The 14481-nt window shown below is 36.4% G+C and overlaps 1 protein-coding gene across 10 annotated transcripts in view; it reads left to right on the top strand.

The window, feature by feature from the left end:
• The window catches only part of NUP98 (nucleoporin 98 and 96 precursor), a 105921-nt gene that overhangs the window by 24567 nt on the left and 66873 nt on the right, over positions 1–14481 (top strand). For 2 of the 10 annotated variants that reach the window (XM_070626053.1, XM_070626052.1), the window contains exons 10-12: positions 1792–1855; positions 7771–7863; positions 14329–14469. In XM_070626053.1, the coding sequence (XP_070482154.1) occupies positions 1792–1855; positions 7771–7863; positions 14329–14469 (298 nt within the window). Of the gene's footprint in view, positions 1–1791; positions 1931–7770; positions 7864–14328; positions 14470–14481 lie in introns of all 10 variants that reach the window. The other 8 variants (XM_070626051.1, XM_070626050.1, XM_070626049.1 and 5 more) reach the window with 5 other exon arrangements.

Here is a 14481-nt window from a genome sequence, read left to right as displayed (position 1 = left end):
TGGTGGGGGGGGCTGAGGAAGATTCATCCTGAGCTAACATCTGTGCTGGTCTTCCTCTGTTTTGTATGTGGGTCACTGCCGCAGCATGGTTGTGGATAAATGGTGTAGGTCCACACCCAGGAACTGACTCTTGGCCACCAGCGTGGAGTGTGCAGAACTTAACCAGTAGGCTATGGGGCCAGCCCCAAAAGTCAGATCATTTTTAACTCCTAGTTCTAATGTCTGTTTTGGGTGATAAGTTGGTATGATATTTGAGAATTAAGTATTTTTTGTGTTGATCAAGTTGCTCAAGCTGTTGATCTTCTTACAGTTCTCATGCTGCTGGAGGTTTAACTGAATTGTTTTCCTTGTTAAGTCATTTAAGTAAAAAATTACCACGTAAACTATATGAGAATCAGTATGAATCAGTCAGTCTGTATTATGTCCCCTTGATAAAAAAAACTTTGAACATGCTGTTTTGGATAGTTAAAAAAAAAAAAAAGAAAAATCCCCAAAACGTATGGCTCTGTTTTCATGGAGATTGGAGTCTGTTATTGCTTAACTTTGTTTGGGCAGCAAATGGAAGTGAGAAAGTGAGAAAATTATTTAATGCTTCAGAAAGTCCTTATTTTGTACCAACAACTTTATTGAGATGTTATCTACATGCCATACAATTCAGTCTTTTAAAGTTTACTGAGTCCAGTGGTTTTGAGTACAGTCATGCAGTAGTAGACAGGAGCAGACAGTACATACAGTCGATTAACAACAGGGATACAGTCTGAGAAATGTATCATGAGGTGATTTCATTGTTGTGCGAACATGGTAGAGTGTACTTACACAAATCTGGATGGTATAGCCTACTACACACCTGGGCTATATGGTACTAATCTTATGAGACCACTGTTATGTGTGCGGTCTTTTGTTGACTGACATGTTGTTATGTGGCACATGACTGTATATTCAGAGTGTGCAGCTATCACCATAGTCAATTTTAGAATATAATCATCACCCTAAAAAGAAAGCTAATACTCATTAGAAGTCACTTCTCATTTTCCCCCAATCACCTCGAGTCTGCTTTCTGTCTACAGATTTACCTATTTTGGACATTTCATTTTTTTTCCCCCTTTTTCTCCCCAAAGCCCCCTGGTACATAGTTGTTTATTTTTAGTTGTGGGCCCTTCTAGTGGTGGCTTGTGGGATGCTGCCTCAGCGTGGCTTGATGAGCAGTGCCATGTCTGCACCCAGGATCCGAACCGGCGAAACCCTGGGCCTCCAAAGCAGAGCACGTGAACTTAACCATTCGGCCATGGGGCCGGTCCCTGGACCTTCCATGTTAATGGAACCACATAATATGTGGCCATTTGTTACTGATTTCTTTCACGTAGCATAATGTTTTGAAGGTTCATCAATATTGTAGCATATTTAAATTTTTTATTGTAATATTCTACTGGCAAATAAAATTCACAATACGTTTATTTACCAGGTAAAAAAATATTTGATTGCCTCGTATTTATTTATTTATTTATTTATGTTTTTGCCTCGCCGAAATCTTGTGTTTGCTGGGGGTTCCACTAACTTCTCAGACTAGGAGCATTCTGTACTTATAAAGTTACTCTTACTCAGATTAGTAGATTAGTTTATTTTTCTGATAGTCTTTATTCATCCTCCTACCTTTTTTTAAAAGTTATAATATTATAATATCTTCTTTCCCTTAACCCAAACCCAATCTAGTATACTTGAGGTAACCTCTCTTTACTGTTTGGAGTGTATCTGTGTGCTACTTAAAGTTTTCCCGTATTCTGTTCTTTTTAGACCCTGTTTGGCAATAACAAGCTTACTACATTTGGAACCAGCACAACCAGTGCTCCTTCATTTGGTACAACCAGTGGCGGGCTCTTTGGTAACAAACCAACCCTGACTTTAGGAACCAATACAAACACTTCCAATTTTGGTACATATAAAAAGCAGGTTTGGCTCTCTTAAAGTTACACTGACTATACCACACATCATTCTCCTGATTCATATGATTGGGAATATTAAAAAATTCTCAGGTAAGCTTTGGCTCGATGTGAGGTACCAGAGGGAAAGGTTTAAAATCATGGGTTGAGATACTTAAAAGAGATGTAAATTGCCTTTTCTCATTCATATTCTTTTGCCTCTCTGCTTAGGATACAATGGGCCCTTCAGCACATGCAGTAGTACCTTTTAGAGAGTTGGCTCTCTAGTGGAGACAGATAGGGGAATGTCATTTTCTTTGGATTACGTCACCAATCGTTGAGAAATCATAAATGAAACATTTGGCTGAGATAACACATTTTTCTTGCCAGGTTTTGATCAGGGAGGTAGTGTAGTGCACAGGCAAGACTTGATGTCTTTTTTAAAAAAATTTTTTTGTTGTTTTTTGGTTTAGTTTTTTTGACATTTGATGATTCTTATTGAAAGTTGAAGCCTTTCTGACTTAGGGGATTATTCAGTAGTTTTCTTGCAGTTGCAGAAGTTTTATTTTTGAATATATGTTCGTTGTGAAAAATTGGGAAAATATAGATAATGTTGAACAACAATTAAAAAAACAAACCCTAAACTACTCTTCAGAAATACACTGGGAAAATTTAAACCCGTTTAATAGAAACATTATATTATTTTAAATGTCCTCTATAACTAATTAGGTTTTCAAACAAATTTGACGTTATTTGTGTTAAATTAGATACGGAAAGTTCATTTCATTACCAAGGGAAATAGTGGGTTAGATATTTGTTAAGAATGTCATGTACCAGATACTTCATTAGGCACTGGATATGTAGTGGGAGTTGCGATAAGGTCAGCAGTTAACACAGTTTTTCAGTGAGTTTTTGAATGATCTTGTAATGTACTGGAAAAAGAGACTACATTAAGCATCCATTGGAAGGTTTTATGTTTTCACAGAAATGTGAACTACATGAAGGAGGTAGATAGGTCCTTGTCGGGTACCAATTCCTAAATTTATGTATTCAATTTGATTTTTATAACCCCTTTTGTTGTGTTGCTCACTCTTGATAATGATTCTCGTTCCACCTGTGATTCTTTTTGGTTATACTCTGTGAGAGAATGATTTTGAGGTATTGGACTTGGTTAGCATGGGTAAGGTATCTGTTTTGTGTACTTATTTCTTATCTATAAAATTAAGATGGGAGAGATACGGGTTAGATATGTGTTTTTTCAACCTTTTTTTTTTTTTTATCAGTCTTACCTTCTCTAAGGAGCCTTTGTAGACCATTTTTTTCTTAATCATCTTCTCACCTTGTGAGATTTTGATACCACAAATATACTATGTATCTTTTTATGTACTCTTAACTTTTGGAGGGCCATGAACCATTGTGTATCTGTGATTTTTTAACCACTCAAGAACCAATTTTCACTCCCTTTGAAAATGTACATTTTTTTGTGGCTTTTTTTTTTAATAGCATACTTCATGTTCAGAATTAAATCTGACACAGTGCTTGTATAGGCTATCCTTGATAAAATAGGCTGGATTTTGAAATATATTTGATGTTATTCCATAGGTAGCAGCTTTTTGAGTTGTTTGGAGACTTGTATGAATGTATTTATGCTCATGTTCAACGATTTGAAAATGAAAGTTCTCATCTTTATCTGATGTGCCTACTAGTTTACATGCTGAATTTGAATTGTCCTGAATTTTTTTTTATCCCTAATACTGATCCAGTGCCTGGCATAGAGTCGGTGCTCACTAAATATTTGTCAGATGAATTAAAGAATGAATAATTGGGGCCCTGAGAGGAAGGATTCCCTATAAGTCATATGGGAGTTGCAGGGTGGCAAGTTTTGTTCTACCCTTGGGTGAACTTACCATTCTCTTACTACCCTTGAGGGAACCAGATCTAAGTAAGACTTTCTTTGATGTTCCTATTTTCTTGAGAAGCAGTCGACTTTGGTTTTGTGGACAGGGATAATCTTCTGATTTGGAAATAAGTCATATGACAAATCTGGCAATAGAATAAGGTTACACAAAAGATTTGGAGCATCATTATAAAGTTAGTTACACATTATTCAGTATGGGATTGTTTTTTGTTCTGGTGGTGATTAAGTCACAGTTCACGTTTAGGATTTCTGCTACAATTATTGTCGCCAGATCCTTAAGTCATTCTTTAGAGTCATTGCCAGCTCATTTTCTTAATAAATAATTATTCCTGACAGGGATGAGGTTATGATTAAGTGAGTACTGTATGAAAGTGCCTGAATTTCTGAGTGAATGGAGTAGGATTGTTTTGACAGAGAAATTACAGGCAAGATGCCAACACTTGTGAGCAAGAGTTTAGAGAAGCTGAAAATCCTTGGGATATTGATGAGATGGCACTGGACAATAAATCAGTGGTTCTTCCATGCTACAGGGTTAAGGGGACAATTAAGGAGCTATTTGTATGCATAAGCATCTTTTTTTTTAAGCTGATTTTTTGGAATTGAAATTTAATTGACATATAACATATTAGTTTCACGTGTACAACATAATGGTTCAGTATTTGTATATATTGCAAATGGTCACCACAATAAGTCTGGTTAATATCTGTCACCATATATAGTTACAATTTTTTTTCTTGTGATGATAACTTTTAAGATTTACTTTCTTAGTGTAATACTGTGTTATTACCTGTAGTCACCGTGCTGTACGTTACATCCCAGGACTTATTTTATAACTGACAGTTTGCACCTTTTGATCCTCATCACCCATTTCACCCACACCCCCCACCTCTGGCAAGCACCGGTCTATTCTCTGTATCTGTAAGTTGTTTTTTTTTATTTTTAAAGATTCCTCATATTGTATAAATGAGGTTATGACAGTCTTTGTCTTTCTCTGTCTGACTTATTTCGTTTAGCATAATGCCCTCAGAGTCCTTCTGTGTTGTACCAAATGGCAAGATTTCATTCTTTTTTATGGCTGAATAGGATTCCATTGTATATACAGTCTGCCTTCCATATCCATGGATGCAAAACCCTCAGATATGCAGGACTGACTGTATTTGTTGTACTGTGCGTTTTACGTAAGGGACTTGACCGTCCGTGGATTTTGGTATCTGCCTGGGCTCCTGAAACCAATCCCCCACGGATACCAAGGGATGATTATATATACTGTATCTTCTTTATCCATTCATCCATCAATGGATACTTAGGTTGTTTCCATATCTTGATTATTGTAAATAATGCTACAGTGAATGTGGGGATGCATGTATTTTTTTGAGTTATTGTTTTTGTTTTCTTTGGATAAATACCCAGAAGTGGATTTGCTGGATCATATGGTAGTTCTATTTTTAATTTTTTGAGGAACTTCCATATTGTTTTCCACAGTGGCTGCATCATACATTCCCAGGGGATCCCTTTTCTCCACATCCTCATCAACACTTAATATTTCTTGTTTTTTTGATGATAGCCATGCCAAGAGGTATGAGGTGATATCTCATTGTGGTTTTGATTTGCATTTCCCTGATTAATGATGAGCATCTTTTCAAGTATCTGTTGGCTATCTGTATGTCTTCTTTGGAAAAATGTCTGTTCAGATCCTCTGCCCATTTTTTAATTGGATTGTTTGTTTTTTTGCTGTTGAGTTGTCTGAGTTCTTTAAATATTTTGGATATTAACCCCTTATCAGATATATGATTTGCAGATATTTTCTTCCATTCAGTAGGTTGCCTTTTCGTTTTGTTGATAGTTTCCTTTGCTGTGAAGCAGCTTTTTTTTTTAAAGATTGGCACCTGAGCTAACACCTGTTGCCAATCTTTTTTTTTTTCCTCTCTAAAGCCCCCCAGTATGTAGTTCTGTACTGTAGTTGTGGTCCTTCTGATTGTGCTATGTGGGACACTGCCTCAGCGTGGCTTGATGAGCAGTGCCCTGTTCATGTCCTGGATCCAAACTGGCAAAACCCTGGTCTGCTGAAGCAGATCCTGTGAACTTAACCACTCAGCCACAGGGCTGCCCCCATGCAGAAGCTTATTAATTGACGTAGTCCGCTTGTGTATTTTTGCTTTTACTGCCTTTGCTTTTGGTGTCAAATCAAAAAAATCATCGTCAAGACCAATGTTAAGGAGTTTACGCCTATGTTTTCTTCTAGGAGTTTTATGGTTTCAGGTCTTACGTTCAAGTCTTCAATTCATTTTGAGTTAATTTTTGTGTATGGTGTAAGATAGCGGTTTCATTTGCATGTGGCTGTCCAGTTTTCCCAACACCATTTATTGAAGAGACTGTCCTTTCCTCATTATATATCCTTGGCTCCTTTGTTGTAATTTAATTGACAATTAATTGTCCTTAATTTTAATTTAAAAAATTGTTTTGAAATCATAGAGTTGATAAACTTTTGTTGGTAAGAATCGGAGGAAATGTGTGGTATAAACAGTGTAAGTTGGGACTTACTTCCCTCCTGTGGGTTTGAGGTAGTTCACGCATAGTATCTTGTTTTCTGCCATTTATGGGGCTGGAAGATCCTTTGTGGTTAAATTTTAACTCACAAAGACTATCTTCAAGTACATTTCTGTTTTTTTCTTTAAAGAAAATTGACTGTGCTTGAGTAAATAGTACTCCATTTTGGTGGCATAGCTCTTACTTAGCACAATTAAAGAAAAGATTTAGTGAATGCATGAATTAATGAATTGAGAGTGTCACGTTACTTGCTTGGATTTTTAAATGACATTAGCAGTATGTTTTCAAGCTGTTTAAATTCTTAGCTTTTGTCTTTATTTTTTTCATTGAGATAATAATCCAAATACTGACGTTATAACATTTAATATTCCTAGTTGGTGATACTGTCATATATTCCAAGATACTGTCTTTACTCTGTTATCTTTTGGACTTCTTCCCTGCCATGATCCCTTGTTAGGACTTCAAGTGTTTTATAAACAGTTTGCTGGCCAGTGATTCTTTATATTTTTATCTGATCAGAAGAGATTAATGATATGTTCATTAGGTGTTTTGCTGATATTTAGCTCCTAAAGGAGTGCAGAAACTTTGTGGACATATCTGAACAAAAGAGAAATAATAGCAGTAATGCAATGTAGGTATCATTGTGAGGAGTCCTGTGGATTTTAGAGGGGAATCCTAGGATTTTTCTCTTAAATGTTGGGTCCTCATGAGGAGGATGGTTTGTTCAACTCTCCATCATCTCTGATAAGGAAACCGTTCAAGTCAAGAAAAGTTATTCATAGGTTATCTTCCTCTTTTTAATATCACTTAGCTGAGCCCTTGAGTGGTCCTATAAGCTGATTGAGTATGACAGCTTTAAAGCTCCTCACGTGTGATCACACACACATTACTATCCATACCAGGTCCATCGTTCAAAACAAAAGCTGCTGTAGCGATTTTTATAGGTAATTTTCTCTTACCAAGACCCTTTTAGGTTCAGTCAAGTGTCTTTATTTGTTGATTGCCTTATTTTTAGTGAGAGTTTGAGGGAATGAGTTTTTCTTTCAATAATTAAACATGAAACGTAGGTTGAGGCTTTGAGCCTCACAAAGGGAATCTTCCCCAAGCTCAAGCACAATCACTTTGCTTTAATATTGGGTATTATTCTATATTGAATTGGTATTTCAAGTCTGAAGTGTAATTATGTAAATAGGGAGACTTGTGGGGTCTGTTTACAGGCATCAAAACTAAATTAATAAAAGTTAAATTAGCCTATCACTTAGGATTTATAAATATTAATAACTGAAAGGATGCCAAATTTAGGTCAGACTACTTTGTTTTAAATTCCCTTGTACAGGAAATTGAGAGTTGTGTTAAAAGTACAGTCCACTCATTCTTTTGTCCTTTTAGGTTTTGGCACAAATACCAGTGGGAATAGTATTTTTGGAAATAAAGCAGGACCTGGGACTCTGGGAACTGGGCTTGGTGCAGGATTTGGAACAGGTAAGGAACTGTAACAAGATTATGGAAGTGATACAACTTGGCTTTCTAATTGGTGGAACTTAAGACCCCTGTTTGATCATATGCCTGGAAATAAGAGGCCTAGATTTTTATTTTCACAAATGGATTTATGTTCAGTTACACTTTGCCAGGTTTTAAAACGTTGGCATATTTTTCCTAGAGGCTGTATGCTCCCTTTCTACAAAATGTTTGTCCTCTCATAGTGCTGTCTATCTGGGACTTTCAGTATTTAATGTGAGACTTGTCAATATGATGACATTATTAACTTTCAGTTCCCCTGTGTTACCTTTGTAACAGGGATTTGAGACCTTGAACTGTTTATCAAGTAAGCTTTATTACCCTAATAGTAAGGCAGAAGTAAGAGCATGTGCTGAAATAATTAACAAATACTCTGAGGTTTTGCAAGGTCTATGCCTGCTTTTCGATTCTTTCCACCTTGATATAGAGCTGAAATGTCAAACCTTTGTTTCTGTTCCTGCTGTTGATAATTATTTCTTAGTGCCTTTGAAGACATTGAGCCTTCTACCTGCCCAGCTGTTGTAAACTATTGGAAGGTCATGGTGGTCATAAAATGCTTAAGTGCTTCAGCATGTACAGTTCAAGGTTGTTTAAGCATATAGTTTTGCCTGCTTTCCCAGTTCATCTGACTGTGGGTGTGGTCATTTAATGTAAACCATTTATTTCCATGGTCTTTGCTTTCACTGTCCACTTATCTTTTGTCTTTGCTTCTATGCTCTGATCATTTATCTGTCATCTTCTTTTTAATAGAACCTCATTTTGTACTCTATGAACTATTTCATTTTCTTTTTGAAATAAAAGATGTAAGTGCTTGTAAAAAATTCGACAATATGGAAATATCATGAAAAGTCCACATCTTTCAGCTGTAGAAGTAGCAGCTATTGAAAGTTTGGCATTTATCTTGTTAGATCCCTTTACATACATTTTTCAGATGTGCTTATATACGTTTATATACACACACGTACACTTATACATTTGTACATATATGTGTTTTATATAAGGATTTTTTGTTACATTCTTTTTTTGGTTCAGATTTTTGTTTTTCCTTTTTCTCCCCAAAGCCCCCCGGTACATAGTTGTATATTTTTAGTTGTGGGTCCCTCTAGTTGTGGCATGTGGGACGCCGCCTCGCTATGGCTTCATGAGCGGTGCCACGTCCACACCCAGGATCCAAACTGGCGAAACCCTGGGCCACCGAAGTGGGGCGCGTGAACTTAACCACTCAGCCATGGGGCCAGCCCCTTTGTTAATATTCTTAAATGGAAACCGTATCCTACATGGATTTTCTTTTAAACCAAAGGCTGAGATACATTAGTTGGATGTAATATTAATGTAGTGGGCTGCAGTCAGCATTTTAAAAAAATGAACTAGAATAAAAAAAATCATTGTGTATAGCCAGGTCAAGTATAATTTTATTTAGTTTTTTAGTTTTATATATGTGTGCTATGGGTCTCAGTGTGTATTTCATATTGTACACTGCAGTGAAAAATGCCTTACATAGCCTTCTGTGTTTCATTTTTTTATTTCCCATGACATATGGGCATATATTTTTTCTTTTGGTCAGTATATATAGATCTAACTCATTCTTTAAAGAGAATTGTTTAGTATTCCATACACTGTGTATATATGTGCGTACATAAACATAACACATAAATACATTGGCACACCATAATTTATTTTACTTTCCCCCTATTGAGGGACATTTGATGTTAGCACTACAGTAATGAAGACCTCTGTTACATCATTTTGTGTGTGTATTAATTCAGGATTGATTCTTAGAATTGAAATTGTCAGAAGATACACATATTTTGAACTTTGAACATTCTTGCTAATTTTCTTTCCAAGAGGAAAACCAGTTTGCATTTTTGCTCATATTGTATAAAAGTGTATTCATTTTCACATACCCTTTACATATTGTTGGGCTTTTTCATCTTTGCATGCTTGATAGTGGAGATTGGTATAATCTGATTTGCCCTTCGCTGATTACTGGTGAAGGATATCCTTATGTATGTTTACTGGCTGTTTGAATCTTTTGGTTCTCTATGTTTACTATTCAATCCTTGTTTCTTAATTTATCTTTGAGAATGGTTTATATCTTGTGGATACTAACTCTCTATGGTGGATTTCATTTGAGCTTTTTAACTTATCCAAATTCTACCATATGTATTTTACAGGAAATAAAAACTAAAAAGCTTTAGGTTTTTTTTTTTAACAGTATGATCCCTAAACTTAAGGAGAATACATCATCTGACATCAGTGTTCTCTTCTAATCCTTGAGGAAAAATTAGCTTTGATGTGGGCAAATTAAGGGCTTTTTCAAGGGTGGTTTTGACTCTAGACAGTTTTTGAACCATGAACCTAAGGCCTAGGTAAGATACTACTCTAAGGTTTGTTACAGATATTTCCACCAAGTCTTTATGTTTATCATTTAATTTTGTTTATGGTATCTTCATGTACAAGTTGTATTTTTATGTTGTCAAAGTTGTCATCCTCTCCCCTTTGGCTTCCACGTCTTGCAGGTTGTGATTAGTAGTGCCTTCTCCTGCAGTCCAAGATTATAAAATGTTTTATAACTTTTTTCTAATGCTGTTGTCTTCTATTCCACAATAATGTAATATTTCAGCCTCTTTATTTGAATATATTCAGTTTTCCTTAAATAGTTCTACCTCACAGACAATGAATTTTGTTTTTAGTGCTGTTATATATTCCTCATTCATGCCTTGTCCACATAAACTAAAAACCAAATACAATGAATAAAGATTTTACACCCCTGACTTTAGCAGCAGTAGATCATGTAGGGAAACAAGAATTGTGAGAATCACTGAACACACACTGTTGGAATTCTTTGATGATCACATCTGCTAAAGCAGACTTTCTGGCTTTGAGAGGAATGTGTCTAGAGACTATTGTAGATAAACACCCACATTTATGAACTCTGCGTCTCATGGTATCACAAGCAGAATAGCACTGTAGCTTTGGGCTGTGTTTTGGGGGGACATTAGCTAAGTGGGTATTCCTGTGCAACTTCTTGTTTTGAGTGATGGATATTCAAACTCATACCTCAACAGAAGTAAATTTTCCTCTAACATAGGCCTTTGGGTACTTCATGAATAATTGACTATAAAAATATTAAATGTAAATATATAAAAGATTTTTGTACACTTAGATTTAAGCAACCAATCTTAGCATAAAATGTTTTAGAGTCATGCACTGCATAACAAGGTCTGTCAACAATGGACTGCATATACAGCAGCGGTTCTATAAGATTACTGCCATATAGTCTAGGTGTGTAGTAGGCTATACCATCTAGCTTTGTGTAAGTACTCTATAATGTTCACACAACAACAAAATCACCTAAAGATGCATTTCTAAGAACGTATCCCTGTTGTTAAGCAACTCATGACTGTATATTTTCCTTTGGTATGTGATTTTTTCCCCCAGTGTGCTAAGGAACACTCATTGAATCATGGGTGTATCAGTTTCTTGTTTCACAGTGATATCATTAACTGTCATTAGCACTATCAGTAGTACTCCATTTTCTTGGTGGTTACTTAGTGATAATATTAAGAAGTTTTAGGGGTGGCCCAGTGGTGCAGTGGTTAAAGTTTGCATCTAGTAAAGTTTATTGTTACACTGAGACATACATAGAAAAATCTACCCAAAGCTAATAGAGACCATAAATAAAATTAAACTCTAACATTTATTAGAAGATTTCAGAAGAAATAGAATCATTTTCACTTTTTCCTTGAGCATCCTTGGAGTTTCCAGGGACGGGACACTATTGCCATGGTACCCCCCCCATATATCTTCCTTATGATTCTTACAAGTAATCATAAATATAGGACATTTCACAAATTAATATTATCATACATCAGAATATCCTTCAACTTGTGAACTATTAGTAAGTCCTTTCATTAAGCATAAAAAACCATTTCTGCGTAATATAAAACAGATTTGGATAAAATACATCTTTTCCATTGACAAATTGCAACAGTATGTAATTTACAACACTAAATTTTATGACAATCCCTTTCCAGGTCACCTGAACCTCCCAGTGCCTTTTTTATTCTTTTGCGGGTTATTGCAGTACAGTGGTTTTTAGACTCTTTCACGGTTCTTCATCCAGGGCTGCTCCAAAGGTGAGGGAAATACAAACCCATTCAGAACAGAAATTTTTATCCATTTAATATATTCAAGTTTCATCTAAGTTTGTTTTGGGTTTTTTTGGTGAGAAAGATTGGCCCAGAGCTAGCATCTGTTGCCAGTCTTCCTCTTTTTGCTGGAAGGAGACTGTTGCTAAGCTAACATCTCTGCCAGTCGTCCTCTATTTTGTATGTGGGACACCGCCACAGCATGGCCTGATGAGTGGTGTGTAGGTCCATGCCTGGGATCCAACCCACGGACCCCAGGCTGCCAAAGTGGGGGGCACAAACTTAACCATTACGCCACCAGGCCAGCCCCAAGTTTCATCTAAATTTTGTTTGGGGATAAGGAGGTGTTTGCTACCAAGAAAAAGAGAGAATCTTGAAATTTGTGCTGTAAACTACATCCTTTGAGGGAGTAATATAATTTTAGTTTTTCTTGTAATTTTCACCAATTTCTGATGGTTTGAACTTTAAAAGAAATCTTATTCCCTGTTCCAAAGCTAGACTTTTTAAGGTGAAATAATCCCATTGCTACATGGTTGTCTTGTTACTAATAAGGTTGGGCTGTTAGGGAATATTAAGTCCATTCGGTAAGCACCCTCACTAATTTATATTGTATGGATTCTTTGAGTATAAATTTCCTATCCTTTTTTTGGTTGCAATCTCAAAGCAGTTCCCATTCGATATTTTGTTCTTTTTTTTTTGAAGAAGAAGATTAGCCCTGAGCTAACTACTGCCAGTCGTCCTCTTTTTCGCTGAGGAAGCCTGGCCTTGAGCTAACATCCGTGCTCATCTTCCTCTACTTTATATGTGGGACGCCTACCACAGCCTGGCATGCCAGGCAGTGCCATGTCCGCACCCAGGATCCGAACCACTGAACCCCAGGCTGCTGAGAAGCAGAATGTGCGAACTTAACTGCTGCGCTACTGGGACGGCCCTTCGATATTTTATTCTTGCTGGGGAAGATTCACCCTGAGCTAACAACTGTACCAGCCTTCTTCTGCTTTATATGTGGGTCACCACCACAGCATGGCTGATGAGTAGTGTAGGTCCGTGCCTGGGCTCCAAACTCAAGCTGCCGAAGCAGAGGGTGCTGAACTTAACCACTACGCCACAGGGCCAGCCCATCCATCATTTTGGCCTCTGAGTCTTATGTTTTTGAATTGATTTTCCTGATAAACCATATCTCTGTCAAGATGCATTGATACGTTAAAAGGAACTTGAGATCTTCCAAATTGCCAGTAACTTTTTGAGGAGGAAGAGAGAATGGAAATGTTTAAAAAAATTTATTCCAATAATTCTAAATAACAAACTTATTGTAAATAACTAAATTCTCCCCCATTTTACACTTTAAAAATCACTGCTGACAACAGCGTCCATAAGCAAGATTCATTAGGCTTTAGAACTTTACAAGTTTCTACAATGGATTTCCCCCTGTTGAAAGTAAGTTCTTATTCCATCCAGGCTGATTCATGCTGAAACTAGAATCTGTTTAGTAACCTCATCACAAGGCATTGAGCTTTTTATTTAAAAAAAAAAATTGTCTTTGTCTAAAGTAGTTTTCACAAGATGGTATACTTGAAAGTCTTCACTTTTTGCTATTCAAAGAAGATAGATTTGGTTTTCTGTAGTTCAGCCTATTTGTTAGTCAAAATGATGACATTGTAATTGATTCAGCTGAGTATTTTGATTTGCAAATATTGAAATTTAAGGAGAATTCACAATTTTTTAATTCTTTCAAAATCTGTTTTAGTATACATTCACGGTTAAGAGCCCTGCTTGTATTATCAGAGGCACTGAGGATTGAACCCCACTTTCACCATTTACTACATTTGTGACATTGAGCTAATTACTAAACCCTCCTTTTTCTCATCTGTAAAATGGGGATAATAGTTCCTCCTTCAGGCTTGTGAAGATTAAATGAGATGGTGCTAGCTAATATTTAGCAAGTGTTAGTATCTACCAGAACTCTTCTTAATGCTTAACGTGTGTTTATTCATTTCAATCTTAGGATAAATATTAAGCTGTGTATTATTATCTCATGTTATAGTTGAGAAAACTAAAGCACAGAGAGGTTAAGTATTTTGCCTTGATGTGTATAATGTACTCAGCACAGTGTCTGGCATATAGTTAGCTCTTACTGTGCATTTATGTATTAGTTCTTTTATTGAAATGAATAGTCATTATGAAGTTTCCAAATGTATTATATTTTTAAGTAACTGACCTCTGGCATAACATTCAAAGGATCTTCTGTGGCGCTTTTTCTTTCCTCTTGTCTCCATAGCTCTTGGTGCTGGACAGGCATCTTTGTTTGGGAACAACCAGCCTAAGATCGGAGGGCCTCTTGGTACAGGAGCCTTTGGGGCCCCTGGATTTAATACTACGACAGCCACTTTGGGCTTTGGAGCCCCCCTGGCCCCAGTAGGTAAGTGTCAGT

The sequence above is a fragment of the Equus przewalskii genome, chromosome 6, assembly GCF_037783145.1.
Source record: "Equus przewalskii isolate Varuska chromosome 6, EquPr2, whole genome shotgun sequence".
Lineage (NCBI taxonomy): Eukaryota > Metazoa > Chordata > Mammalia > Perissodactyla > Equidae > Equus > Equus przewalskii.
This window is presented reverse-complemented; position numbering and strand designations above follow the sequence as displayed.